Source organism: Terrapene carolina, unplaced genomic scaffold (assembly GCF_002925995.2).
Source record: "Terrapene carolina triunguis isolate 2854851 unplaced genomic scaffold, T_m_triunguis-2.0 Scaffold31, whole genome shotgun sequence".
Classification (NCBI taxonomy): domain Eukaryota; kingdom Metazoa; phylum Chordata; order Testudines; family Emydidae; genus Terrapene; species Terrapene triunguis.
This window is the reverse complement of record NW_020664382.1, coordinates 566,354-594,310: the sequence shown is the minus strand read 5'-3', so window position 1 is coordinate 594,310 and position 27,957 is coordinate 566,354. Positions and strand designations below refer to the sequence as shown.

General features: G+C 46.8%; 1 protein-coding gene across 1 annotated transcript in view; it reads right to left on the bottom strand.

The window, feature by feature from the left end:
* The window catches only part of LOC113406528 (cystathionine beta-synthase-like), a 56,077-nt gene extending 30,914 nt beyond the window's left edge, over positions 1-25,163 (bottom strand). The window contains exons 1-3 of the mRNA XM_026651796.2: positions 25,057-25,163; positions 16,426-16,477; positions 4,946-5,153 (exon numbers count right to left, since the gene is read on the bottom strand). Coding sequence (XP_026507581.1) covers positions 4,946-5,148 — 203 coding nt within the window. The 5' untranslated portion in view covers positions 5,149-5,153; positions 16,426-16,477; positions 25,057-25,163. The remainder of the gene's footprint in view (positions 1-4,945; positions 5,154-16,425; positions 16,478-25,056) is intronic.
* Positions 25,164-27,957: the final 2,794 nt, after the last annotated feature.

Sequence of the window (27,957 nt, the reverse complement as noted above, 5' to 3'; positions counted from 1 at the left end):
TAGAAATCGGTTGGCCCTTCATGCGCTCCGCAATGGCCACGAACAGCTGAGACGACTTACGGAAAGGTCGGGTACGGTCCAGATAAAAGGCCAATGCCCGCCGAACATCCAGGGTGTGCAGGCTGCGATGGCTCGGGTCCGTATGGGGCTTAGGGAAGAATACTGGTAAACAAATGTCCTGACCCATGTGAAAATTCGAAACCACCTTCGGGAGGAATTTAGGGTGAGGCCTAAGCTGCACCTTGTCTTTGTAAAAGATGGTATAAGGGGGCTCCGAGGTGAGGGCCCTCAACTCGGACACTCTCCTAGCCGAGGTAATGGCCACAAGGAACGCGACCTTCCACGAAAGGTGCGTGAGGGAGCAAGAGGCCAGGGGTTCAAAGGGCGGCCCCATAAGTTTTGTGAGAACCAGATTGAGGTTCCACGGGGGAATAGGAGGGCGCGAGTAGGGAAACACCCGCTCCAGACCCTTGAGGAAACGGACCACCGTGGGGTTGGAGAATACGGATCTGCCCGATTCTCCAGGGTGGAACGCCGAAATGGCGGCCAGATGCACCTTAATAGAAGCGGGGGCGAGGCCTTGACGCTTGAGGTGCAGCAAGTAGTCGAGGATCAGAGGTATCGAGGCCTGTAAAGGCTGCGAGTGGTGAGGCGCACACCACAAGGAGAAGCGCTTCCACTTAGCCAGGTAGGCTGCCCTCGTGGAGGGTTTCCTACTACCAAGTAGGATTTGCTGAACCTCGTGTGAACACCTGTGCTCCACCCCACTTAGCCAGAGAGTAGCCATGCCGAGACGACCAGCGAACATGGGGCCGGGTGGGAGAAGAGAAAGTCAAACCCTTTGGACGGGGCGAAGTACTTCCGTTCTACGCCTTTTGCGGTTGGCGCGGAGGAGGCTGGCGTTTGCCATACGGTCTTATAGTTTGCCTGGACCGTTTTTATAAGCGGGAGCGCGATCCTGGAGGGACCCTCTGGGCTCAGAATGTCCACCATCGGATCCTCCTGCTCAACCGTCTCCTCTGCTTGTAGACCCAAATTAAGGGCCACCCGGCGGAGCAAGTCCTGGTGAGCCCGGTGGTCAATAGGGGGAGGGCCGGATACTGTCGTGCCCGCCACGGCCTCGTCCGGCGAGGAGGAGGAGGTCATGGCTTTCTGAGCTTCCTCGTCCTCCTGTATCTCCTCCTCGGTGGGGCGTCCCTCCGGGGTGCGCCCCCTGTCCCGAGTCAGGGACGGTGCCGAGCTCGGTGCCGAGTCCGCCCTCTCTGCATCCGGTGGTCTGGAGACCGTGGCCTCCGCACGGGAGGTAGGGCGGCACCGTGGGGAGCGGGACCGGTCTCCTGAGGGACCCGACCTCGAAGTCCTGGATGGAGGGCCTTGCTGATGATAGGCCCACGGTGTCCAGAATGGCCACTGCCCAGGATGGTTCCAATGTGGTTGCCAAGAGGCCTCGTGTTCTCTAGCGGCATGCCCTCTGCGGCCATATCTGGAAAGGCCCGAGTCCTCTTCCGACGCTAGGGACGGTGACCTAGAGGGCCATGGCGGTGCCGTGGGGCGGTGCCGGTCCGGTGTCGGGGAGCGGTGCCGTCTGGACCGGGACCGTGAGTACCGGCGTGCCGATCTGGACCGGGAACGGTACCGTTGACCGCGGGACCGGGAGCGGCTGCGGGAGGGTGGTCTTGGAAGTCTCGCCATCGAAGCGTCCCGGCGCCTGCTCGAGCCGGGTTGCTGAGGCGGTGCCACGCTCGCATCGGGCCCTGACTGTTTCGCGGCCCGTTGTGCGGCGGGAAGCCGGGAGTCCACCGAGGTGGAGCTCGACCGGGACCGGCGCCGTGAACGGTGCCGAGATGGCGACCGCGACGGGCGCATCATCGCCGGTTTGCCCTTGGATGGCAGCCGCGGCGGAATGTCTGCAGCGCGGAGTGTGCTTTCGGAGGACAATTCGATGAGGTCCTTTGCCGCCTCAAATGTGTCCGGGGTGGAGGGCTGTTCCAACAGTTCCTCCAGCCCATCCTCCGCACTCGACGCGCTCGTCCCGGGGCTCGACGGGCCCTTCGGCGCCGGAGCCACTGGTGCCGGGACCTGTACCGGGGCCGTTACGGCCTTGGCCGCACTTGCGGGCTTCGCCGGTGCCGCCTTCTTATGAGGGGAGCGTCCCCGGGCCTTAGGCTGGCCCTTTGCCTTGGCCGGCGAAGAAGATCGGTGCCGGGCATGTTCCCGCCTTGGCGGTGCCGCGGGCTTAGTCTGCGCCGCCGGTGTCGGGTCGCGGACCGATGCCGGGGCGCTCCGCACCGAAGCGGACGGTGCCGCGGAAGAGGAGGGCTGTAATGCCGCCTCCATGAGGAGCTGTCTAAGGCGAAATTCCCTCTCTTTCTTGGTTCTGGGCTTGAAGGCCTTACAAATTTTACAGCGCTCCTTTTGGTGAGCTTCCCCGAGGCAACGGAGACACGACTCGTGCGGGTCGCTCACTGGCATAGGCCTGCGGCACGCGGCACACGCCTTAAAGCCTTGGGCGTGCGGCATGCCCCGCCGCCCAGGGCCGGTGCCGGGGTTGACCAAACCCCTATCACCAAGTGATTTTGGTCCTTAGAAGAACTAAACAACTACTTAACACTAAAACTCTTAACTGTAATTATGAACTGCTAACTACTGCTAATGGCTATGCTAAGGGACACTCTCAGGCGAGAGACAGAGTTGTTCCAACGTCGCCACGGGCGGTAAGAAGGAACTGAGGGAGGGTCGGGCCTGCAGGGATATATATACGCGAGGGCGGGGCGCCGCTCTGGCGGGAAGGGGGACCCTGCGGGCCCGACGGGAGCCGCTGAGGGAAAAAAGTTCCGACGATTCGTGCACGCGGCGCGCGCACACCTAATGTGGAATGGACGTGAACAAGCACTCGAAGAAGAATTTGATTTGCTTAACATCGTTTCACTTACAGTCGCATTTTTCAGGAACATAACTACAACGTTAAGTGAGGAGTTACTGTAATGGTTGCTTTGTCTCAAGGCAGATAAGCATGCTGGCTGTCAGAAACAGAGCTTTCAAAGGGCATATCCGCATTCCTGCAGTGATTCCAAAACAATGACAAGAGTGGCCACTTGACTTAAGGGGATTATGGGAAGTTTCTGGAGGCTGATCAGAGCGCAGTAATGCAACACTCATTCACAGTGATGCCCAGGCGTTTCAGCCAATGCGCACCAAGTGTTAATCTTCTCGCTGAGGTGGAGTACCAAGAGCGCTCTAGCCCTAGAGTCAGAGCTCTCTATGTGCCTTGCCAGTGTGGATGGGTAGTGAGCTAGGGCGCCCGGGGCTGCTTTAATGTGCTCTAACTCGCAAGTGTAGCCAAGCCCTCTGTGTTCAACAGCACGAGCATTCCACATTATTGGTTTACTTTGTGTCCCGGAGCAGATCAGCACAGCACGCAAAGGCTGTCAGAAACGGTGCTTTGAAAGGGGAGGGGCACCTGTCTCCAGGGCAGCCCGCTTGAGGCATTATGGGACAGCTCCGGAGGCCAATTACAGCGCAGAAAGCAATTAAGCATCTACACTGGCAATAGAGTGCTGGAGCCCCTGTGCAAATAGCCTTACGACTCTCGACGAGGTGGTTTTTTTGCCGTGCTGCAACTGAGGAGTTTCTGTGCAAAAAGTGGCTTGGCAGTGTGTACACATCTGCCGTTTGAGCACAAAAAGCTGCTTTACTGCGAAGAAACTTGTCAGTGTAGACAAGCCCTCTGGCTTATGCAGCTTCACATCAGCTTCTTTAAGCAAAAGATTAATGTGAAGGGAATATTTGTACATTGTTAGCAATGTTCTTTGTTTAGAAGAGTTGGAAATCTTATTTATTAAACATCAAGAACAGGCCGTTTAGCTTGGAAGGGGTATTGTTAATTTTAAGGAAAGAGGTGAAAAGGAGTTCTCTGCATCTCAAATTAGTAATGAGGGGGAGCAGGGAGGTAATTTATAAGATTTCAGACATTTTCGCCTTCTAGCAGATATGGGCTACAATAAAAAGCATATTCACTGGAGAGATATACAGGGGGAGGGAGATAAAGAATGATTCCCAGGTCAAAGGCAAGAACTACAAAGCTGCGATCCACAGCCTGCTATGCTCTCACCATCTGAAGTAGGTTGACATAAATTTCAGCCCTTCCAGGAAAAATGAACGCGTCAGTCATTTCTATATGTGCATGCACATATAAACTCCATCAATGCCATGACTGCTCCAAACCATGGTTTGTCAACAAAAGCAGACCGCAAATAGTCAGACTAGATCAGTGATTTTCAACCAGTCGTCCATGGACCCCTAGAGGTCTGCAAACTATGTTTAAGGGGTCTGAGAAAGGTTATTGTTACCATAGAACAGTGGTTTTTCAACCTCGGGACTGCAGACTAAGTCAAAGATTTCCAAAGGGCTGTGCACCTCCATTTGAAATTTTTTTAGGGGTCTGTAAATGAAAAAAGTTTGAAAACCACTGAACTAGATGATCTAATGTTCCTTTCTGGCTGTATGAATCTATGAAATGTTGAGCACAGATTAATGCTGCAATTACAGGCAGGTGTGACCAAATTCCTGGTGAATTTATTCATTTCTTGCCTGCATTTTTTGGGAGGGAGGTTTAAATAGTGCCATTTAGGGAAGATGAAAGTGAATGTGTAAATACGAGAAAGCAAAAAGAACTGTCAAACACAAAAGATGTCTTCTTGACCCCATTAAAGTCAATGGGAGTTTGCCTCTTTTATAAAACATAAGCTAGGTTTAAACATATTAATTGAGCTTGCAACTGTAAATTACAGGTATCGGATACAAAAGTGTCCATATGCAAAATCATGCCAATTTAACTAATACAGCTAAAAAAATTCACACCTTTAGTTAAACCCGTGCAGTGCTCTGAGGGGACAAAGTCTTGGTTAACACTGAAAGGCAACAAGGAAAGAAAGGTATCACTTACAAAGTGGGGTGATAATGAGGGGATTCAGAGGGGAGTTTCCCCGGCTCCCAGGTACATTTGCTAGGGGTGTCAGGTCGGATCCACTTTCTCTCCTCACTGATGTTACCGGGCTCCTTCTCCAGGCCTCCATTCAGCACACATTTAGCAGAGAAGTGAGGGCAGGAACCATTGTCCATCTCTGCTTCTGGAGGAACTGAAGGCATCGTGTCTTTGAAAAGGAAAGAAGAACCTGCCATTATTCAGACTCACTTTGAGCATCCTCTGAGAAGTAAAAGGATTACCTCAAAGCCACATGTCATATGCAGCAGACTACTTTAAACCCTATTTTGTTATGATGTTACAGATTATTATGGAGGCAACCGAACATAAGAGCAATGTAGGCTTATACCACATACTGCTACTGTCTTGCCTTCATTATGACACACAAAGCTGAAGTCTTCTGGAATCTTCTGCTTTCCCCATCTGTTCACCCCATCAGAGGAGGGGCTCAGTCTCACGCTGTTCTAGTATCAAGTTCCAGTGAGACAGCATAGCCTAGCAGTCTAAACATGCAGCTGGAGCCAGGAACTTCTGAGATCTAATAACGGCTGTCGCTAACTCTTTGGGGGGCTTGAGCAATCACTTAGCATCAGAGTCTTAGGCTATGTCTGCCCTAGGACTTATGTCGGCAAAACTTGTGTCGCTCAGGGGTGCAAATAGCACACCTCCCCGAGCAACGCAAGTGTTGCTGGGTTAAGCGGCAGTGTGCACAGTGCTATGTCAGAGACCGACCTTCTCCCCGACTCAGCTACTGCCACTCGTGGAGGTGGTTTTATTGTGTCGATGGGAGAGCTCTCTCCCGTCGGCACAGAGCAGCTACACAAACCATCTTCCAGCCGCGCCGCTGCTTCAATACAGGTGTGCCGCTGTAGGCTCACTAGTGTAGACATGGCCTTAGTTTCCCTATGTATGAAAAAACAACACACAAGGGTCTTTTAAGGGCTGGTTAGGGTTTGTGCAGCACTGGGACGACAGTAAGCTTTACGATCGTGGGTCAAGCTGTGACGGGCTTATAACTGAAATGGGAAGTTGGGCTCGGCTTTGGTGCAGCACTTGAGTGGCAAAATTTGTGACCACATCCTGTGCAATGACAACGGCATGAAGACAGGCTGGTTTAATTAGAAGATGCCCACAGTTTACAGCAGGCAGTCTCCAAAAATCAAGAGACGAGACTGATCAAGCAGTAGAGTCTCCCCCCAATAAAAAACAAACAGCCCACCACCACTTTCTACCCCTAAGAGAGCTAGGATCTCCCCATCCCAAGCAGATGGCTGGCAGATTTATACCCCACTGGATGATCAGACAGCAATGCTGACTGACTCTAGACAGAGCTCAATTTAATGTGGCTGTGCTCTGGGCAGAGGAGAAGGGGGCAGGGAATGGTCATGTTAGAGAGGCAGTTTGTTTCACCACTAGGCAGGAGAGATCCTCAAAGGGTGGGAGAAAGTGAGAGAGAGCTGCCATAGAAGAACTGGTCTGGCAAAAACTCAGAAACACCCCCGAAAATTCTGCCTCTGGGGAGGGCAGGGCACCTGCCCTCTCTGGAGCAAGGCAATGTGGGAAACTAACCTGGATGTGGGGAGAAACGTTAACAAAATCCACAAAGAAAAAATAAAGTCTGGAGCTGAATTACTTCCAACACCGAGCTCCACAGGAAAGAGCGGCAGGCTCGCAGGGCCGGTTTTATGAAGGTTTATTTCTGACTAGATTTCCTGTGAGAGTCACTCTCACCAATAGGGAATATGGAGTCCGCTCCATGCAGATGGTTAACAGGTCTTATTTTAGGTCAGGTGTCTACAAACCCCCTCCCCCCCCCACACACACACACAGAGAGAGAGTGACACAGCTTTTTTGGGGAGGGTAGCTGAATCCGTGTCTTTTCCAAAGGCATTCTCATGGGACGGGACATAATAAACCCCATTCCTTTTAAAATTGATATGTTCAAGCATTATAAACTCACTACATTTGATGGGCATAACAGGTTTGTCTTTTGCTCTGGAAGTTATTTTCTAGAGACGTGCTGAAACCAGACCCTCAAACCTCTTTAAATTTCTGGAGGGTGAAGAGAATCAGATCCCAATTGCCAGATGCAGATTTCTCTCAGTTACGATTTTGGTTCCAAATCAGAATGGCTTGAGAAAGCCATTCCTGTGACACTGCATCTCACAATGGCAGGAATCTCACAACAGCAACTAATCCTACAAAACTTTGGACCCAGCAAATCTAAACCCTGATTCGGCTTTAAATTTGACCACCACCCTAAAACTAATTTGGATCAAAGCACTCTTCTTCATTTTATCTCCATTATTTCCCTCTAGACCCATGCCCAAATCTCTGCCCAGGATAAACCTAGAAAGATAACATTTGTCAGTGGATTCTAGAGTGTGCATCTGTATTAGGGTGTCATTCAGCACGGAAGGTAAATAATTCAGAAGAATCAATTAGTCAATATGCTCTTCAGGTTTATTTGTCTTAACTTCATTCACTGCGTTAGGCCATAATGCATTAGCCATCTGCAAGGGTAGAATACTGGCAGCAAACAAAACTGTTGGAAAAGCTTCATGGGACATTTTCTAACGCAGACTCATTTTTCACTTCTACAGAGACAGACTAAAACCTCAGATAAAGTCACTCACACATCAGTGACTGGCCAAGATTTTAAAAAGTGACTAGTTATTTTTGGGTGCCCATCTTGAGACACCTTGAAAGGGCTTGAGATTTTCCAGAAGTGCAGAGCACCCACCTTCTAAAACAGTTCCTTTAAGTTGTCTCAAATTGGCCACCCAAAACCTATTAGTTAGTTGGAAAATTTTGGCCAGTGTGTTTATTGGTGTCAAAACCACTGCAGGCTCTGCTCTGCAGAAGCCCTGGCCTTGGGAGAGAGGGTGGTGCGCCTCGACCAGGACCTCACTGGCAGAGCAATGCAGGAAAGGTTGGACAACAGCTGGCCATAATATGCCTGGCTTTATCCCCTCACTTTCACAAACACCCCTCAGCATAATTAATCTGGCTGAAGTGCAGGCCGACAGGATACGCATCCTGAAAATAAAATATTGTGCATATGAACACATTTTTTCAGTCATAAGAAAGATATTCTAATTCTGCATTTAGGCCAAATTATGTCCTGACAAACCATAAAGCCCCACTGACTTCAAGGCAGGGCAGAATTTGGCCCTTTCAAAAAAATGTAAACTAATTATGCTAGACAAATAGTAGCTCCTGTGAGGCGCAACACACCACACACACACACACACCTACCTACCTGTTCAGATACGTTTGTCCATGTTCTGCTGCATTTTTCTTTTGTTTACAATTTAAATGGATTTTAGACTTTAACAAGGTTGCTAAGTTTTCTGCTGATATTATGCCCAAGATTAAAAGCTCTCCCACTTCATTTCTCAGAAACTCATTGTATCTCTTTGGGACTTTAAGCTTAAAATAGAAGCCTCCCAGTTTGCCATGTTCCTAAGCACAGATTTAATCCAAGAGAAATTTGATCCCCCTCCAGGAATCTTATTACTATTCGTCAAAGTAGAATCTTTTCCTCCTGGGTTTCAGGGTACTGGGTTAAAATATCCCACCATTAAGCCTTCTGTACTGGGCATAAGATACTGCAAAACAAAGTGGACAATGTCACAACCCAATGGCCCCCTCCCCTTAGGGAGTCCCCTGGGAAGGTAGATCAACACTGCATATTGCTAACGCTGTTGCAATCATCACAAAGTATTTTGGGGAGGGTTAAAGGTGTGTGAGTGGAGAGTGGAAGATTCCTTTGCAGGAGTACGAAAGGCCGAGACGGGGCGGGGGGGGGGGGGGGGGGGGGGGAAGAAAGCAGAGAACGGGTTAACTCAACACTGCAGCTAGCAAGCTCAGGCCAAAGGATAACCTGCCTCCAGCCCAAGGCCAGCTGCTACCTACCAAGACAGAAGGGGGGAAGTCCAACCCCCCCCGCCCCCTCCCCCCACCCAGCCCAGCCGTGAGAAAGGAAAGTTGCTGAACAAAATGCAGGGGCTAGGAAAAGAAGCAAAACGGCGAAGGCCAGCCAGGAACAAACAGAACTGTCTCACGGCCCTGAAACCGGTGTGTTTTGGGGAAAGTTGAAGAGACCACAGAAAGCTGGTTTGGACTGGCACAAAGAGCACCAGGAGCAGAGTTCCCTGAAAGAAACCCCCCCCCCCCCCCCCCGAGGAGCCCAGGACTTAATACTCTCCCAAAAGCTGAAGCAACTCAGAGAGCACAGCAGATCCTTGGACAGCCTGGGCCCAGGACAGCACTCCCATCCACCTTCCCCCACCCCCACCCCCCTTCTTCTGACATTACACCCAGACTTGGCCAGTCTGGGTAGTGCGGGTGTGAGTATGAAAGTGGGTTAGGGCTTGGGCATTAATGCTTTCTTTCTTCCCCTGAGTGACATGGGAGTGTTCCTAGCACTCTCGACTGTTATTTTATTATTTTATCAATAAAGCTTTAAAATTTAGACACTTGGTGTGCCTTGTCATCTCCTCCCCAAAAAGATCCTGTGGCCTCAGCCTGATCAACTGTGGCCTCAGGCAGATTGGTAATGAAAACCTGTCACAACAGGACTGGTAAATAGGATTAGTAACAGTTGTGCAGGAGGGATATCAGATAAATCTGGAAATTCTGTTAAACAGCAGCTGAAAGATTCCCTAATATGGGAGAACAAATGAAGCCCTCTTATATTACTGCTTGCCAGGATACTGCCACACTGCCCTTACTGATAGGGTATCGGGGCAGTTGATTACACCTGTCTCTTCCTCCCCCAGCCCAGCAGCTCAATGCTCACTTGGATCCAGGCCAAACCTACGCTACAAAGGTTGGTTGACTCAAGTTATGTCAGCATACAGCCGCTGACTTTTGTCTACCGCTCAGGCACATGGATGAGCAGGTGCTTGCATCAGAGCTACACATTCTCACCACGAGTGCCTGTGTTGATGCAGAATGTGTCACACCATGTGTAGGTATCTTAGTAGACCCCATGCTACTTTCCAGCTCACTGCTGTGTGAGATACCTGCAATTCACCCAGGGATCCAGTTCCCACCTTGCCACTTTCTCCATCCCATATTACTTGTGCCTTTTTAAAAATACCACAGCCCCTCACACTGCTTTTCAGGCTCCACCAGATCTCTGACAGAAGCATAGACCCTGCGCAGCTCAGCCACAATTATCACAAGCGTTGCTAATACAGGAGGTACAATTTGCCAGTGTTATAAATGTCCAAATCATTGTAATTTATTTATGTAGGGTCTTGTTTTTGCAGACTCAATAATAAAAAAATTTACAGTTGTACGGTGGTGCCCCTGGCCCCCACAGATCCCTCTGGTGCTCACTGCATCTCCTGGCCCCCACATTGCTTCGCTGGGCTCTGCTGCTTCCCCACCATTGCCCTGAACTCCCTTCCATAGCCTCACACCCCAGGCTCACCCTGCTCTTTGCCTCTGGATCACGGCACTAGGTAAGGCTGGCCCCATGGCTGAATCTGGGGGGAGGGGAAGAGCTGAAGCCCACCCCCAGGGTCCCATGGCTGAAGCCCGACCCTGGATACTGCAGGGAGGAGCCACTGCTTTGCCCCTCCCCCATCTCTGCCCAGACGTCTGTCATGGCTGCAGGAAAACCCCCTGGGGCCACATGCAGCCCCGGTGGCTGCACTTGAGAAATGCTGGCTTTTAAGACCATTTTAACAGTCAGCCACAGTTAGGGTGACCAGATGTGTCGAGTTTATAGGGACAGTCCCAATTTTTGGGTCTTTTTTTAAAATATAGGCTCCTATTACCCCCCCACCCCATCCCAATTTTTCCACACTTGCTGTCTGGTGACCCTAGCCACAGTAGTGTTACGTTGCTTATTGTGTCTCATGTGTACTTATTTGCTTGTACTTAGTATGGGTGGGTTTTCACCTCCTGCTATGTATTCTGTAATGCTTGGGGTAGGCTAAGCAAGATACCGAGTTTCCAGAAATGCAACTTCATTGTGTGCAAAGAAACAGGCAACAAAATCAAAGAACAAATAAATACAAGATTAACAACCTTTTATCAACACTAACTGGGTGAACTGTACTTTAACCCCCCAGTAAAAATGGAATTATTAAGTAAACATTCACATCCATGTATGTAAAACTCAATACAGTGTAGTAAGTTATGGCAACACATGCACGGACCGGTTTTCACAGCTCTGTGTATGTGTAGCTACTGCGCTCTTTGTTGTCCCCTGTGCTGTGGAGTGCTAGGGGTAAGGAGGTACACCATGCTGCCACCTGGTGTGTTGGGGTATAGGGAGCAGTGACCATGGAGTTCTCAGAGGACTAGAAAGGCTGCTGAGTTCAGGGTCTTTGGGCATGAAGGCGAGTAATGGAACGTTGAGTTTGTTGCCTGAGTAATCCCATTATACCCTGGTGCATTTTCCAATGTGCCTCTTGGTCCTTTTGCTTCTCCTGCAGTAACCACTCTCTCCATTCCCAGACCTTTCCCATGGTCATGGGGCCTTTCCAAGCCCTGCATTCACTCTCTGAGGTCATAGAGGATTGGAGGATCTCGCAGAACAGATCCTCCTAATCCTCTTCTTGCTCCTCCTGTTGAGGGTCAGACGTTCAGCAGGTGCAGAGGGGCACCCCTCGAGGCCACCATGCCTCATGCTGCTGCTGAAAACAGAAAAATGCACCATTAGATTTGCAACCACCACAGAAAAGGGAAAAGTGTCAGAACTCCTTTCCCTTACTCCCATAAATACCTTTAGAAACACTAAGGCCTGGTCTACACTAACCCCCCAATTCGAACTAAGGTACGCAACTTCAGCTACGTGAATAACGTAGCTGAAGTCGACGTACCTTAGTTTGAACTTACCGCGGACCAGACGCGGCAGGCAGGCTCCCCCGTCGACTCCGCGTACTCCTCGCGCCGAGCAGGATTACCGGAGTCGACGGCAATCGAACTTCTGGGTTCGATTTATCGCGTCCAGACAAGACGCGATAAATCGAACCCAGAAGTTCGATTGCCTGCCGCCGAACCAGCGCGTAAGTATAGACAAGCCCTAATTGTCACTTCAGCTTTGGAGCTTATCAATACAGCACCATTATGCAGCTCAAACCATAGTCAGTATGGCCTAGTGGGGGGGAGGGGAAGGGAAGAGAGGAGAAGAGGACTGCGGAAACTATAAAATGTTGGGCTCCCCTACCTGGTATAGGTACAAGGAAAGTGCTGAGTGTGCTGGCAATACTTTCCACAGGCCGCAGCAATCTGGGTGGATATTAACTCATGAGGCACAAAGGGAGAGAACCCAGCTGCTAGCAGCATCCCAAAGCTGCCCGTGGGCTCCAAGCCGGTTTTCGCCTGGCACCACTGCAGTACTCATCACAGAGTGGCATGGAAAGTCTCCTATCTTAGTAGAAGAAACAAGGCTGCCATCCCTAGAAATCTTTGGGAAAGGACTGTAAAGTATCTCCATGTAAATTTCATTGAGATCTCTCAAGAGACTAAAACAGACAACCCTATACAGATAAAGTACTCTGCCTGGGCTCCCTGCCTAGCTCAACAAGCCAAAGAATTGAAAAGCAGATGCCAACTACCTCTGTTTGTTCTACCTCTACCCGAGCACAGGACACTGATCTGAAGGGGACTGCATAATCCAACTGCCATAACAGTGTTTTTGAATTTATTCCCTATTCCCATTACATTAGGGAAGAAAGCCTTCAAAAGGGAGTTCTAAGATTGCAGATGGGATGGATGCCATTTCTAAATGGGGAAGAAGGGCACAGAGGGAGGGAGGTGAAGTTTTGGGCAATGAAAAGCAAAAAAAGTGAAAACAAAAAGGAAAAATGCACACAGGCACTTACCAAACTCCCTTCTCCTTCACCAGCAGGTTCATCCATGCGTGTATAGAGGGGCTGGTTCGACTCTGGCCAAGTTACAGACAATTCCTGGCTTGCAGCATGCTTTGAGTCCACCGTCGCATCTTTATGTCCCCATCCATCCACCTCCTGCTGGCAGGAGTCTCCACCTTGGGCTCCTGCAAAGTGACCATAGTGGTCTGCAGGGTGAAGTATGGCATGCAGCTCAATGTAGAAGCAACTGGCCTGCAGGACAGCACCAGATTTGTTGCTGCCCTCTCTGGCCTTCTGGAAACCATGACGAAGTTTCTTTGCTTTCACGGAACCCTGCTGCTCGTCCCTGTTTCAGCATCCCCCTGCATGATTGGCGCACAGAGATCAATACTTCTGTGGCTGTTCAGTAGTTGTGCTTACGCAGCCTCTTCTCCCCTGTCCAAGGGGTTCCATGATGTTTTGCCTGCTTTAGCAGCTAAGGAGCTCTGCATGGTTGGACACCCACAAGGGTGAGCTCGTAGGTGTGCTCACCAAGGCAGGCCATCACGAAACAGCGTTTCAAAAACCCAAAGGGGCTGCGGGGGGAGGGGGCAGCAGGTTTTGGGTTTCTACGACTCCTGGGCAATGGAGTTCAAAACTGACCAGAACAACCACTTTTGCAGGAACAGGGGTATTGTGGGACAGCTACTGAAGGACTCACAAAAGTCAACACAAAAATACAGCAGCTACACTCGCACTGGGTCAGCCTAAATAGGATGACCACAGCTTTACACCACACAGGGAGGTGGTGTTATTGTTAGGGTGTCCATCCCATCCCTTGACTCCCTTATGTCATTGATTTGTCACATGAGTAAGGGAAGGCCAAATCAAACCTTTGCAGAGCAGCACTAAGCAATGTAACTGTTGGTTAAACCTTGTTTTCAGTGTAGAATTCAGCCTGAAGAAACGTAGCTTTTTAATAAGCTAACCACACTAAAAAAAAGGTTCTCCTTTTATGTTGTCCTAAGACTGCAATGAATTGCACATCTGAAATAAAAATCATGGATATGGCTTCTTCTTTGAGACTTTGCTGAATATTGATCATGTTTTAACAGGCACTCATAACACAGGTAAGGAGATGCTAGGAAGAACTAAGAAAGCCATTAATGAACCTTTCCCTTTCCAGAATTCTAAGTATACAGCAAATGCTTACCACATATGAACAAAGATGTTTTACCGCAAAGAAGGTTCAGAGAGTACTGTGTGCAGGGGAAAAGGTCAGCTTTAAAACATGGTAGCCAGCTCCTCCTTATCCCAATTTCTTAAAACTTGTGGAATTTATTACATCCATTCCTATCTTTAATGTAGCAGTAAAAAGATTATTTTCCTCGTGTAAACAGATCTGGACAGATTAACAGAATCAATATTTAGTTGGTTTCTGCAATGTTACGCTTCAAATTAACTTTAATTTCAATTGCACATGTACACGGTTATTAATTGATTTTAAAACAGATGTACTGAAATGTATTAAAACTGATAGTTACCATTTTAAACCTTAAAATTGCAGCTTGTGATAACTGCATTGTATACTTGAGGGCAACAGAAATGAACACCCAAGGAAAAAATACACAATATGCTAAGGGAAATGATACTTCTCTAAAATGTTGTTTAAAATAAAGTGTTGTCCCTTATTTTTCATGTGGTTTCCCCCTATTTACATCCAACAAAGGTGGACACACAGTTATTGTGTTGCTGTAACAAGGTGCTTACATTGGCAGGAGACAAATTTTGGTGTAAATACATGCACAACTAGGATGACACAAGGTGCTTACGCCCACCAAACTTTGCAGGGCAGAGTGGGCCCCAGCAATCAGGGCCGTCCCTAGCTATTCTGGGGCCCTACGCAGCCCCCCCCTCTCCCCCGAGGGGGGGGACAGGCCTCTGCAGGGGGGAGAGCAGGGGGGCTGTCCCCGGGCCCCCAGGGGGGGGGGGCCCCGGGCCGGGGGGGGGGGGGGGCTGGCTTGGGGGGCAGGGGGGAACCACCCCCCAGCACTCACCAGCAGCAAGGCTGGGGCAGGGTCTGCACTTCCCACCGCCAGTGAGTGCAGGCCAGGCCATGCTGCAGTCCTCAGGGGAGTGGGGGCGGGGCTGGGGCTGGAGCAGCACGCAGCTGTGCAGGGCACCAGGAAATTTCCTGGTGCCCTACACAACTGCGTACTTTGCGTATGGGTAAGGACAGCCCTGCCAGCAATGAGAGCAGGGGAAGACAGACAGATTTTCTGTTTATAGTTCCTTACCCCAGTGGCCTGAAGGAGACGCTGCAGTCCTGCTGGGGGCTACCAAATGTAGGTGTTATGAGAAGCACAGCACTGAGCAGCCCTACAAACTTCTCCTCCAATGGAGCAATCTGGACAAAACTCCACAAGGAAAAGCAAAAGCTAGCAGAAATGCTCCCCCTTTGGCCCCTCCCATGGGGAAGGAGCAATCAAGCTCGACTATGTTATGGAAGAGAACTGTTGAGAGTTCTTCTCACTTGTAAGCTAGCGCCGCCTGCATGTATACAAAATGAACGTCTCCGGTGTTAGAAGGCAAAATCCAAAAAGAGACTCCATCCTTTATAAGCTAGTCTAAGCATATACACCTCTACCTTGTTATAACGCTGTCCTCAGGAGCCAAAAAGATCTTACCGCGATATAGGTGAAACCGCATTATATCGAACTTGCTTTGATCCACCGGAGTGCGCAGCCCTGCACTCCCGGAGCGCTGCTTTACTGCGTTATATCCGAATTCGTGTTATATCGGGGCGCGTTATATCGAGGTAGAGGTGTATATGAAGTTAAACAGTTGGCTGGACTTCGAGAAAGTATGAGGGCACGATTGGGATTTTTCCATGCCTTCATAGCTGTACGTTCGGCAACTAGAAAAAGTATCTGGCTTAAGTCTTTGAACGTGTCCAAGCTTTTTCTTAATATTTTTACGACTACTTCCATGTTTGTACAGCACTTAAACACAATGGGGCCCAATCCTGATCAGGGTCCCTCGGTGCCACTATAATATAAACAGACACATGCTATGTATCCAGAGGTGATATTCATTTAATAAACTGGAGAGCCACGAGACAGTGGAACCATGTAATGATTCTAAAATTTTATGCTAAATTTTATTGATCATGCACCACTGATGAAAACCTGCCTTCGGTCCACTAATCCATCTCCCTGAAGCAGATTCTAACACTCCAAGCCTTTAAGCAGTTTTAAATAGTCACCATTAATCCTCTCCTGAGTCCTGAGATACGAATCCATAATATCATGACAGTTTTGGTATAGTAAATTTATTTTAGAGGTTTTTATGACTTCCTCTGAGGCACATGCAGGTATACATATGATCGATAAAACAGTTGGCGTCTATGTACAGACACGAGATTATGGGTCTACAGAATTTAAGCTGATGTGTGTTTACAAAGCACACCCAGTGAGAACACTGTTCTGGCACAGCCAATACCTTTTTAATATTCAAACAAGGAAGAAGGCAGAGAGAGTTTTGCCCAACAGGAAGGGATTTGGTTATTTTATTAGTGATGATACCACGTGCTTCTGTAAGAGGGTCAGTTATGAACCTGATACTTACCACCAATGCCTTAAACTTCTTGCTTCAGGGGTCTCCAAAACAGTTTGTTCTCCTGAAACAAAAAGTGAGGGGGAAAAAATGGTTTTGAAAGACTCTTCTTAAAAGAGAAAGAGCAACTTTCTTTGTGTGCAACAATATTGAAACAAGTAATGCCATCTTTGAAAAGTGCCATTTGGCTGGCTGCAGTGGGTAAAGAACAGAAAGATTGTATATTGTAGCAATAAACAGCAAAGAGACAGCTTCCATGATTGGGCTGTGATTTTGCAAAGGCCCCTTGAGCAATGGCTATGCAAGGGGAAGGCAGTAGCCTGGTCTCTAGCAGGAACTCTGGACCAATTCAGATTTTTCAGTCTGCGCATAAAGCTTTTAAGCCTTGTTCCTATATCCCTTCCAGGTGTATAAAGAGTGATATGCTTGAATATTTGCTACAGAAGAGCTTGTATCTATGTGCCGGACAAAAAGTATATTAGCAGCCTGCTGCCCCCATTGAAACAGGGTTGTAAGCACAGGTGCTGGAACTAGGGGTGCTGTCGCACCTCTTGGCTTGAAGTGGTTTTCTTCATTTACAGGGTTTACAGTTTGGTTCAATGGCTCTCAGCACCCCCCACTATAAAAATCGGTCCAGCACCCCTGGTTGTGAGGAAGGCCATTCTCTCAGAGACACCCCCTACTCATGGAGAGATCCATTATCGCCTCCCTCAAGACCATCTTCCCCTGGATATTCCCCCCTCACAATACCTACTTACCTACCATCAAACGTACACTTCCTCTCTAGACACATCAGATACCCCATGAACTCTCATCATCTCCTTTGCTAAAGAACCAGAAACCTCTGCTTCATTTCCTCTCTGTACTACTGACCGGTAGACGCCACACATATCTACCACCAGTAGCCTAGCTTTGTCAGCAGGGCTGTCTCTCTTTTTAAACCAATTGTAACAAAAGTTCCATAGGGAGAACTAGATTTGCTGGAACAGCCTAATTTTGAGCTTCTCTCCCACTCAGGGTATAAAGAAAGAGGAAGCCATTTTAAAGATTGAGTTTTAAATAACATTTAAAGATGGGACTATATTTTTTTAAAAAAGAGGAAGAATACCAAGGTAGAATTAATTATCATAGCTGCCAAATTTTTTATCCTGGCACATAATATTGTTTCTAAAAAGACCCTGCACAGAAAAGAATGCGGTGTTGGTATTCAGCAAGGACACAACCACAACCCCACCCCCACAAAAGGATTTAATAGTTACTGGGCCTGGTTCTAAAAAGTTGTTTCTTTAAAAAAAAAAAAAAAGCACTAAGTACTCCATATCTATGTGCTACCAGTACCACACCGTCCACACACGGACACAGAGGCCTTGATCGCCATAGCAGAGAATCATCCTCTATTACTGCCGAGCCATCTAGTGCTCTGAGAATCAACTTTTCCAGGGTGACACTCTAAGAGATTGTGGAACAGCCCCTTATGCTAGAAAGAGAACAACTTCTTCATATAGTCCCCAATAGATATGGAAGAACACTAACCAGCAGTAGTTAGGCTTGCTGTGATGTATAAATATTCTATGGGGGGAGGGAGGGGGAAGAGTCAAGCTTGGTTTGAACGCTTTACACAGAAAAGCCAAGGATCAGTTCCTTATAAGCATCAATTATGTTAATGAGCCTGCAATCATGCACTCTATATACCAGCAAGACACGGAATTTACACTCAGACTGGCTCAAGGCTAATTCTGACATGCAAATTCAGCAAAACATAGGGCAGGACAGCTTTAGGTCCAGATTCATCCCAGGGCTATACACTGTACTAGCTTTTGTGCTGGTAGGAAGTATTTTGAAAATGTGGGCAAGGTGGTGGCAAAGTTACAGGAGCGGAAAGCTGCAGTTCCACCCGGGGACCAATGAATAGTTGGCAGGACTGGCAAGAGTGAGACATGGACAGGGCAGCAAGGGAATACACGGATTTAGTGCGCTCCCACAGCAGCCTCTGCAGGGGAAATCTGAGTGCAACTTCATGCTCCTTCTCCAGCAGAAAACCCAGAAGGAGATCAGAAGCATCAGCAACACTTCCCTCTTTTGGGGTAAATCCCCAAACACAGACTTTTAGACTGACACAGGGCGTATGCAAAAAAAAGTTACACCCCTTACCAGTTTGAGTCAAAGGTAACTAAAAAAAGCCCATCCAATCTTTTCCATTACACACCCGAGTACACAAAACCAGAAACTAGAAAGCTAATTTATAGAAACATGTATAAACATAAAAACTGTAGGAAAGCATTAGTCCCATATCTGCATTCACTGCTTTCTAGAGCAAGTGCATTCTATTCATTCATTGTATCCAGCCCTTTAAACTTGGGGAGATGGAGAACATATTTAAAAACAGATTTTCTGCTCACTCCTTTACTTGGAATTTTCTTCAGTTAGCTGCCTGCTCTGAACTGTGCTTTCCATATCAGTGCCGGACAGGCCAGTAGGGCGGCTCATGAGATTACTGGTGAGATCTCTAGGGCACCAGTTTGAGTCCCAACCACGTCCGCAGTGGCTAAAAGTTGTCACTGTGTGATCACTGGGATCTGGACTGAGATCACCAGTGCGACAACCATCCACATCCTAACTAGCACCTCCACGGGGAATTCAGACTGAAGGAAAACTCAAATGCCATTCTGTCTCTAGAGAAGGTCCCTACAGAACAGGGTTCAAGACCAGGCTAGGAAACTGTTCCTGACACTGCCTGCACTGTACTTTCCCCCGCTGTACAAGAAGTCAGTTTCCAAGGCTATTTATCTGATGCAGTGTGCACGTGTTAAACATTCGCAAAATTAAAAATAAATAAATCACACACATAGCATCTAATGTCGCACCTGAAGCTAAGTTGTCAAAATAAAAAAAAACTGTTTACGAGTGAGATCTGATGGAGATCTAAGGGCTGAATGCCAAGTAGAAGGTGGGATGCAGGACTCCATCGTGCCTTGTCTGGAGAATGGGACTATATTTCTCTACCACTTATCCTCGTTCTTGACTTGAGTTTGCTACAGAAAGTGGTGGAAGATGGAAAGAGAAATTTGATGTCAGTATCTAATGGCCCCAAACATTTGAGTCAGATCAGTTAGCAAGGCCTTTTTTCTCTCTCAGTTAAGATATTACTTTTATTTTTAGCAGCATAACACAAGTTTGGTTTTCTATGCATTCTAACATCTATTTAAGGAATGATACAAGAATCAGCTGCAGCCATTTAGTATCTGCAAGTCATCAGGAGAGAAAATGCTTTGTCTGCTGATAAGTGCAACACTAACTTATTAGTATAACATTACATGAATTCTGGAAGGGCCATCATTTTTCATTGCCTAGATCTTCAGAGGCAGGCACAAGTACTGCTGATACTGCAATTCTTAATCAATTTGTTCCTGGAGTGTTAGGGGTGGGATTCTCAAAAGCACTCTGAGCTGGCCTTACTCTGCTCTCATTGAAGTCAATGAAAAAACTTTAATTGACCTCAATGGGAGCAGAGTTAGGCCAACACAGAGTGCTTTTGGAAATCACATTCTAGAAACAAAGCATGGAGAAGAGTGCTCTGGTTAAGAATGCACCCTTCTCCCAGAGCTAGAAGAAACTGTCCTGTTACATCCCAGGCAACAGCCAATCAGTGCCTCATGACACAGAAGAGATGACATGACTGTACTGTGGGTAGCGAAGCAGGAAAGCAGAGAAATCTGAGGCCTTATTAAACTAGTGTATAACTGTGGTTTTCCAAGAATCTTCTAAGCTTTCTGGTACTCTGATATTGCAGCAATTGGTGACTTATAAACACTCACAAGAGGCAAGCTAAGGAAGGACTCTAGGGCCATGACTCAGCATATGCTTAACCTTAAGCAAGTAGTCCAATTGAAGCCAAAGGGTCTACTCATGTGCTTTGCTGGAGTGGGGCCTACCTGAATTACACTATGGCTCTGTGGAAGAGGTACATCTCAAGAGAGGTACAGAGGATCCCAGAGTTCAAAGCTGTTCAGTCCAATTCTCTCGCAATAGTCTTATCCTATAGCTGAAGATGAATGCACCGGTGTTTCCCTGCATCAATATCATTCTTCCTCAGTGCTGAACGGATATATCCAAGTCCTCCTCTGTGGCTTGAAATAAAACCTATATTTTCCCCCTGCCACTTTAACATTACCAGGATGTTAAAACTAGGATTGATGGCAAAGTAATGGTGAACACTGGATGTAAGACTACCCAGCGTAAGTTCAGCAAAATGTCCCATGTTAACACTTCACATAGAAAAGAGGACTGCCTGCACACATATCTGGAGCTAGAGAGACTGGTGTACTGAGTAGTATCATGACTTCTCATGAAATTTGAGGGTGTGTCAGATCACCTTGCTGACTTATCTGTTTTTTGTTGTTTTTGTTTTTATACCAGTCCAACAGATTTTCTGCATAACAAGACTCCTGTATAGGGTTGCCAACCCTCCTGGATTGTACGGGAGTCTTCAGGAATTAAAGATTAATCTTTAATTAAAGACTATGTAATTTGATGAAACCTCCAGGAATACGTTCAACCAAAATTGGCAACCCTACTCCTACAAATATCAAAGCATGAGAGCATTAAAGAAGAGAGACTGGAAAGTTTCTGTCCGTAATCTGGAGATGGTAACTTTCATTATCCAATTCTGTATTTAAGTAGACTACTTTTGTTTATACTAAAAGCAGATCTGACCTTTCCTCCCCAGTGCATAAATATGTAGACATACTCTGCACTTCTATAATGCCCTTAATGTAGAGATCTCAGAGTACTTTACAAAGCTTAGGGAGGGAAGTATTATTCCTTCCATTGTACAAGTGGGGAAATGGACACAGAGAAGATTAAGTGACTCACCCAAGGTTACAGAGAGCCAGAAATAGAATGCTGATCTCAATCCCTAGTTCCACATGCAATTCACTAAACAACAGCTACTGTTCCAAGGTCCTATGCTACATCTCTTACTTGGGCAATATCTGTGATGAATGCTGGTGGAAAGGGGCACCTGTCCCTACTGAACAGAGTTGAAGTTAGCAGTTCTGGATTACCTGTTTCTTGCAGGAAAGCCTAAAAGTAAGGCACTCTCAGACCTAGTTGGCACACAAACTTGAGCTAGTTGGTTTAACTAAAGGTGTGATTTAGTTACACCAGTGAAAATCCCTAGTTGGATATGCATATCTGTTTATATCTGGCTCTCCAGGTTTAAAAATGAAATTAAGTTTATCCACATTAAGTCGAATCAGCTTACATAAGTCAGTAAAAAAAAAAAAAACAAACCACCACAACACACCCAGAACAATCAGACTTAGTTAAACAAGTTTAAGTTTGCATAAAGACAAAGCCTCAGATACAATAGGAACTTGATGCAAATACAGAGAAGTACGTCATAATGCTTCTCATGAAAACAGTTTAGATTAGCGGTAATGAGTGGACTAGCCAGAAAATTAAACTAACACGGCAGCACTGTTTTTTAAAAATGAGAGTAAAACATTTCTAGAGGCTCCCCTTACAAGTCATGTGGTATAGACACATTTCTTGTAATCTAACACCTCAAGAAATTAAAATTATCAGGAGCCACTAAACACTGTATAACACCCTCAAGTTAGATTTTAAACATAAATTTCCTTAATGTGCTAAGCATAACAGACAATCACCTGTCTCCTTGGCAGAGAGACAACGCTAAAGCAAGCTTGCCAAAAAGCAGAGCTACATCATAACAAATCCACTGTAACAACTTCAAACCCATATTCAAACAAAAGAAACAGGATTTTGTCTTTTTATTTTTAGAGCGGTGCTGTTGCATCACCAAGGTGACTGAAACAGAAGCATTGAGTTACACACCTCCTTTTCCAACTCCACACACAATGATATGTGGTAAATTACAGACTTAAGAGTTGCTGAGTCACACTCAATAAAGGTAGAATTGTGGTAACCGAATCCTCCAAGCATTTGGATTAAAGCATATAAAACTTGTTCAAGCAACAGTATGCAACGATCTCATTAAACTTTGTGCATGGTGGGGTTTCTTAGGGCAGGTCTTCACTACGAGGGGGGTCGATTAAGATACGCGAATAGTGTAGCTGAATTTGACATATCGGAGCCGACTTACCCCGCTGTGAGGACGGCGGCAAAATCGACCTCCGCGGCTCCCAGTCGACGGCGCTTACTCCCACCTCCGCTGGTGGAGTAAGAGTGTCGATTCGGGGATCGATTGTCGCGTCCCGACAAGACGTGATAATTCGATCCCCGAGAGATCGATTTCTATCCGCCGATTCAGGCGGGTAGTGTAGACCTAGCCTCAGTCCCGGAATTACTAGACTAAGCAACTGAGTTTTTTATAAAAATCAAAAACAAACAAAAAAACCCACCTTCACCCAGCAGCACATGCTTGTTTCCCCACCCCAATTTCTGTCCCTCCATCTTGCCCCTCCCCCATTTTATTCTCATGATATATGAGGTCACCAGGCCCTTGTTTCACTCCCCTCACTACTCTGGAATTTCCTTCCCCTTATTGAGTGCTCAGTCCTGCATGGTGCTGAGTAGTGACTCCAATTCACCAGAGTCTCATTGGCATAAATAGGACAATTACTTATTTAAAGGTGAAGCACATGGTTAATTGCTTCATTGGATTAGGGCCAGCATGCTCAGCATCTTGCAGGACCAAGCCCTTAGAAAGATACGGGATATACAGAAAAAATGAGGGACTGTATTTATTTAAAAAGGGGGGGATAATCAGATCTATTACTGGTCAATTCAATATTGTTTTATTGGCATTATAATAATCATTTTTACTGTGGTAGCTCTCAGGGGCTCCAATCATATTCAGGGCCTCACTGTACTGGGAGCTGTATAAAACACACAAAACATATTCCCCAGCCTTAACAAGCTACACAAGTGTTGTAAGAAGAACATGTAAGAGCCCTCATGTTTTTGGCAGAGGGAAGCCCAGTATGGTCAGACAAAGAATTAATGCCAAGCTTGTAAGGGACAGGGAGAGAAACTGGAACAGTAACACAATAAAGCAGCCAAACATGACCTATATGCTATCAAACAGGCAAAGGAGACTCACTCAACAACAGATGTAGGCTTCCCAGTAGTCAACTCCCAGTCTTCCCCTCCAAATTTGTGCTTTTCTTTACATTTCTAGTGGCTCTCCCACAAAAATGTTAACCCCTGGACATCACAAGCTTTCCATTAATCGATATTACTTGCAAATCATCCATTGCTATCGAGTATTTCCCTACGCCTTCTGTTTTTCTGCTCACCCCAGGAAACAAAATAACCTCCAAATACATTTTAAACACACACACACAGGCCTGTGGAAAGACAATATTTACTATCCTTCTTTTATCAGGATAACTTCTACTGAGATGAATACAGCAAATAATATTTTTGATAAATTAATACACAAGAAATCATCTTGATAAGAGGATTTTTCCATCCAGCAACGTTCTCTCTACTGTGCAGCAGATTGCATCATGTTCTAATTAGCTCTACCCATCTTAAAAACACTAGAATTTAATACATCGGATTTTATGGCAAAATTCCAATCAAACACCATTTACCCTCTGAACTGTAACTGGAGAAAGCTATCCACTCATCCCATCTGCAAAAGCTATCTGTAACTCTAGTTCGCACTAGGTGCCTAAAGCAGCTCCTGTTTCTAGTGCAGCATATTATGAGCACCACGGATTTCAGTAAGACTTGGAATAAAAGAAGATGACTGGAACTTGGCACCTTGGTATCTATATGTGCCAGACTAACACTATCACACATCAATATACATATTATGTATCATGGCATTTGGTCAAAATCTCATCCACCAGGATAACATTCTCCAGATTTCAACCAGCACAAGTGGTTTATTTCATGCAGTTAATTGCCTTAAGACCAGAGGACAAAGTAACAAGAACTAGACAGCTTTGTTCCCCAACTCCAACCATCACATCATCGTTCACCCTACAGCAGTAGTTCTCAAACTTTTGTACTGGTGACCCCTTTCACACAGCAAACCTCTGAGTGCGACACCCCCCCTTATACATTAAAAGGGCTTTTTAAATATATTTAACACCATTATAAATGCTGGATGCAAAGCAGGGTTTGGGGTGGATCCCCAAGGGGTCCCAACCCTTGAGAACCCCTACCCTACACCATCCAGCATGAGAGGCTGCTGATTCCAATCTCCACCATTGTCTGCATGGGGGGTGGGGGGGGGGGAGAGAAGAGAGAGGAGAAGAGAAATATAGCGCTGTAACGATGGCGCGGGGCCGGGGCACACAGAATGCTTTCGCTCCCATTTGGGAAATCTCCAAATCAGACGAAAAGAAAAAAGAAAAAAAGAAGGGAAAGCGGAACCTATTCGTCATTGTAACTACTACCACCTGGGTGACCTGACCTCTTGCAATCCCATCTATCAGCTGCTGCCTGCAACACAAGCTGATGCAATCGGAAACTGGCAGGAACGGGACACCCCCCGCAAAGAACACGCAGCTCAGGCAACAACGACGAACCCCCGGCAGTGCGGTGCAGCTCCCCAGCCAACGTGAAGCCCACTCGGGCTGCCCAGTCCCCTTGTCCCTCACCCCGCTACCCCCATCCGAGCTCGGCAGCTCTGCCGCTTGCACTTACTTGGACTGCCAGGAAGAGACAAGCGGCGGCAGCAGCCTGAGCCCCACTGCGCGTGGATGAGACCCCCCGGCCCGCAGCAGCGGCCGCCCCCCAGCTGTTTCCCTGCGCCTGTGCGAAGGGAATTCTCCCAGTCGCTACCCTCGCTAGCTTTTGGAGAGGGAACGCGCGCTGATTGGCCGGGCCGGGGGCGGAGGGGGGGACACGCCCCACCAATAGAAAAGCAGAGTCGCTGCTGCTGCCCTGGCCCTGCGCAAGTTCTTTCCTGCGCGTGTGTTTAGCGAGGGGGCTGAGAGCCCGCTGGGGGAGGCTCTGGTCAGCCAGTTTGTTTGCGGGGCTCAGGCCACAGCGTGAGCTCAGAGCCAGCAGCATCCAGCCTTCTAGTTGCCTGGTGAGAGGACACATCCTAGGTCCATCCCTTTAGCCCATCACATAAGCACCAGCATCCACTATAGAAGGAATAGGGCTAAAATAATTTTTTTCCTACCAAGCCAGGGAGCTAGCTACAGCTATATGCCCCAATCCTGCAACTGGACTTGTTCAGGCAGGCCCCTTTGTCCACACGGATGCTATTGCAGGATCAGGGTCATACATGCCCCAGCTCTGCATCTGTGACAGCTGCTGTTACTCTGGTGATGGGTGCCATCAGAAGGACCTAGAGGGATATTAGTGAACATATGTAGAAATAAATTATTTGACAGCATTTCACACAACAATAAATGAGAATGTTTGGTTGTGTTTAATGGGCAAACAAGGGTTGGCTGCCGAAAGGAACAGAGCACTCAGGCCCTGACCCAGGGAAAAACTCAAACTCATGCTTAACTTTAAGTATATGAGTAGTCCCACTGGATTTATCCATATGCAGCATCAGGGGCCAAAATGTACAGTGCTTTGCTGAATGGAGACCTACAGTTGCAGCCCTTTAAGGACTCAGGCTAGACCTTCAAAGATATTTGGACACCTAACTTCCATTGATTTCAGTTCGGCACCTAAATACCTCTGAGGATCTGGGCCTGAGTCTCCAACCTAAGGAAGACACAAGCATGCTGCCACAGTAGCCTTGTGATGTCAATAATTCAAATAAGCAGTGAATTTCTAATTGATGTTTTACATGTAATATAAAGATAGTAGGCCAGCAGCACCCTGTTCCTGCAGGAGTAGCGTTTTCATCCAATCTGATCTCACCTCTCCCACTCACTGTGGGAAATACATCCCACTCCAGTAGCAGCAGCTACTTCAATTTGAAAAGGAGTAGCACCACTCCTACCCAATAAACCAGTGATAATCAAACAAGGAATTTCAAGGCACATGTAGCAATTCATAACATTACACGCAGTTCTTGCCTAGGGGTTTAATAAGGTGTCAAGCCACACAATGCACCAATTTTTGGAGGAAAAATGGCAATTTAAAATTTACACAGAATAGCAGACTAAGGCAAACAGGATCGCACCAAAGTATATACCTCACTCAGTTTTTCCTCCTTACAGACAACCCTGCAAAGCCCTAAATAGTGGTTAACCGTTCAGGCCAAAGTGGACAACAATATTTTGCATTTATATAGGGTTTTATAATCAGTGACTAACTCCCTTGTAGTGTGTTGTGATGATTAATCCTCATTATCATCCCCATTTTACAACTATCAAAGCTAAAAATGGTTAAGGCCACTGAGAGAGTCAATTTGAGCCACAACTGGAAAACTATCTTGTGCTTAGTTCAGGTGATGCCTCTTCATTATTGAGTAGCTCCTCCTTGTTGCCAAAGTTTACTATTGGCTGCTCAGCAAAAGAGCCAACTCAGTTTCAACCACATGATGAGCAGCCCTAGCACCTCACAGCCACAAATTTGCTCAATATGTAGAATTTTTAACGGCCACCAAAACTAGCTTTGGATGGCTTGGGAGGAGGGAAGTGGATGAGAAGCATTAAATAACGGTGGTTAGGAAATATCACATACATTCAAGTCCTTCTCTGCAACACAAGGGCTAGAAACTTACCAGTGGGCAGAACCACCAAGAACTAAAAGGAGGGGGGGGGGGCAGGGGGAGGAGGCATAGCCTGTCCTGTACAGAGTTGTCTACAAGAACAGGAATGAGACACAGGAGGTGCAGCACAGGAGACTTTAGAGTTCCCAAGTTTTGACTGTTCAGTAAGTGGCCACATCCTGCTCATTTTATTTGTATGAATGGTATTAGGGCTTGTGTATGTGCAGAAAAAGCCTAAACCTCTTTGCTGCCTTTGGATCTGGGTGCTAATTAGTACAAACTTCAGTGAGTGTATTTGACATATAAAATGTTTTAAAACAGATTTTAAAATAATCCAGGAAAAAAAGGGTAAAGTATGCAGATTGACCACCATTACAGATAAACACCACTACTGTACTGTTAAGGAAAATCAGCATGGTAGATCATGTATTATGGGGGTTCACTCCTGACATCAATGAGGACAAAGACTGGACCTGTGATACACACACATGGAATCATGAGATATGGGTTTTGCTGATTTCCATATACATGACTTACCATTGTAGACAATTGTTAAAATAAACAGTGACTGTGGAAAAACAGAGACCCCACTAAACAAAAAAGCCTTGTTGACTAGTCCACCAACCATGTCAAAGATGTTTCTGTATATACAAAGTAAACAATTCTAAATTTGTGATATTAATTTAGTCAGAAAAGAGAAATAGACATTTAGTATTTCTAGTTATAATGAGTATATTTAATTAGAACAAACTTAGGAATTCTACTTTCAAAAATCACTATCTAGAACAGAGGCAGGGCTGTGATATTGTACAATAAACATTTAGCTCCCAAGTAGCAGAATTATTACTTTTAAAAAAAATTCAAAGATGCAGCTCTCAGGCACTGAAGGCTTTTAAAGTAGTTTCTACACTGTACAGTGAGAT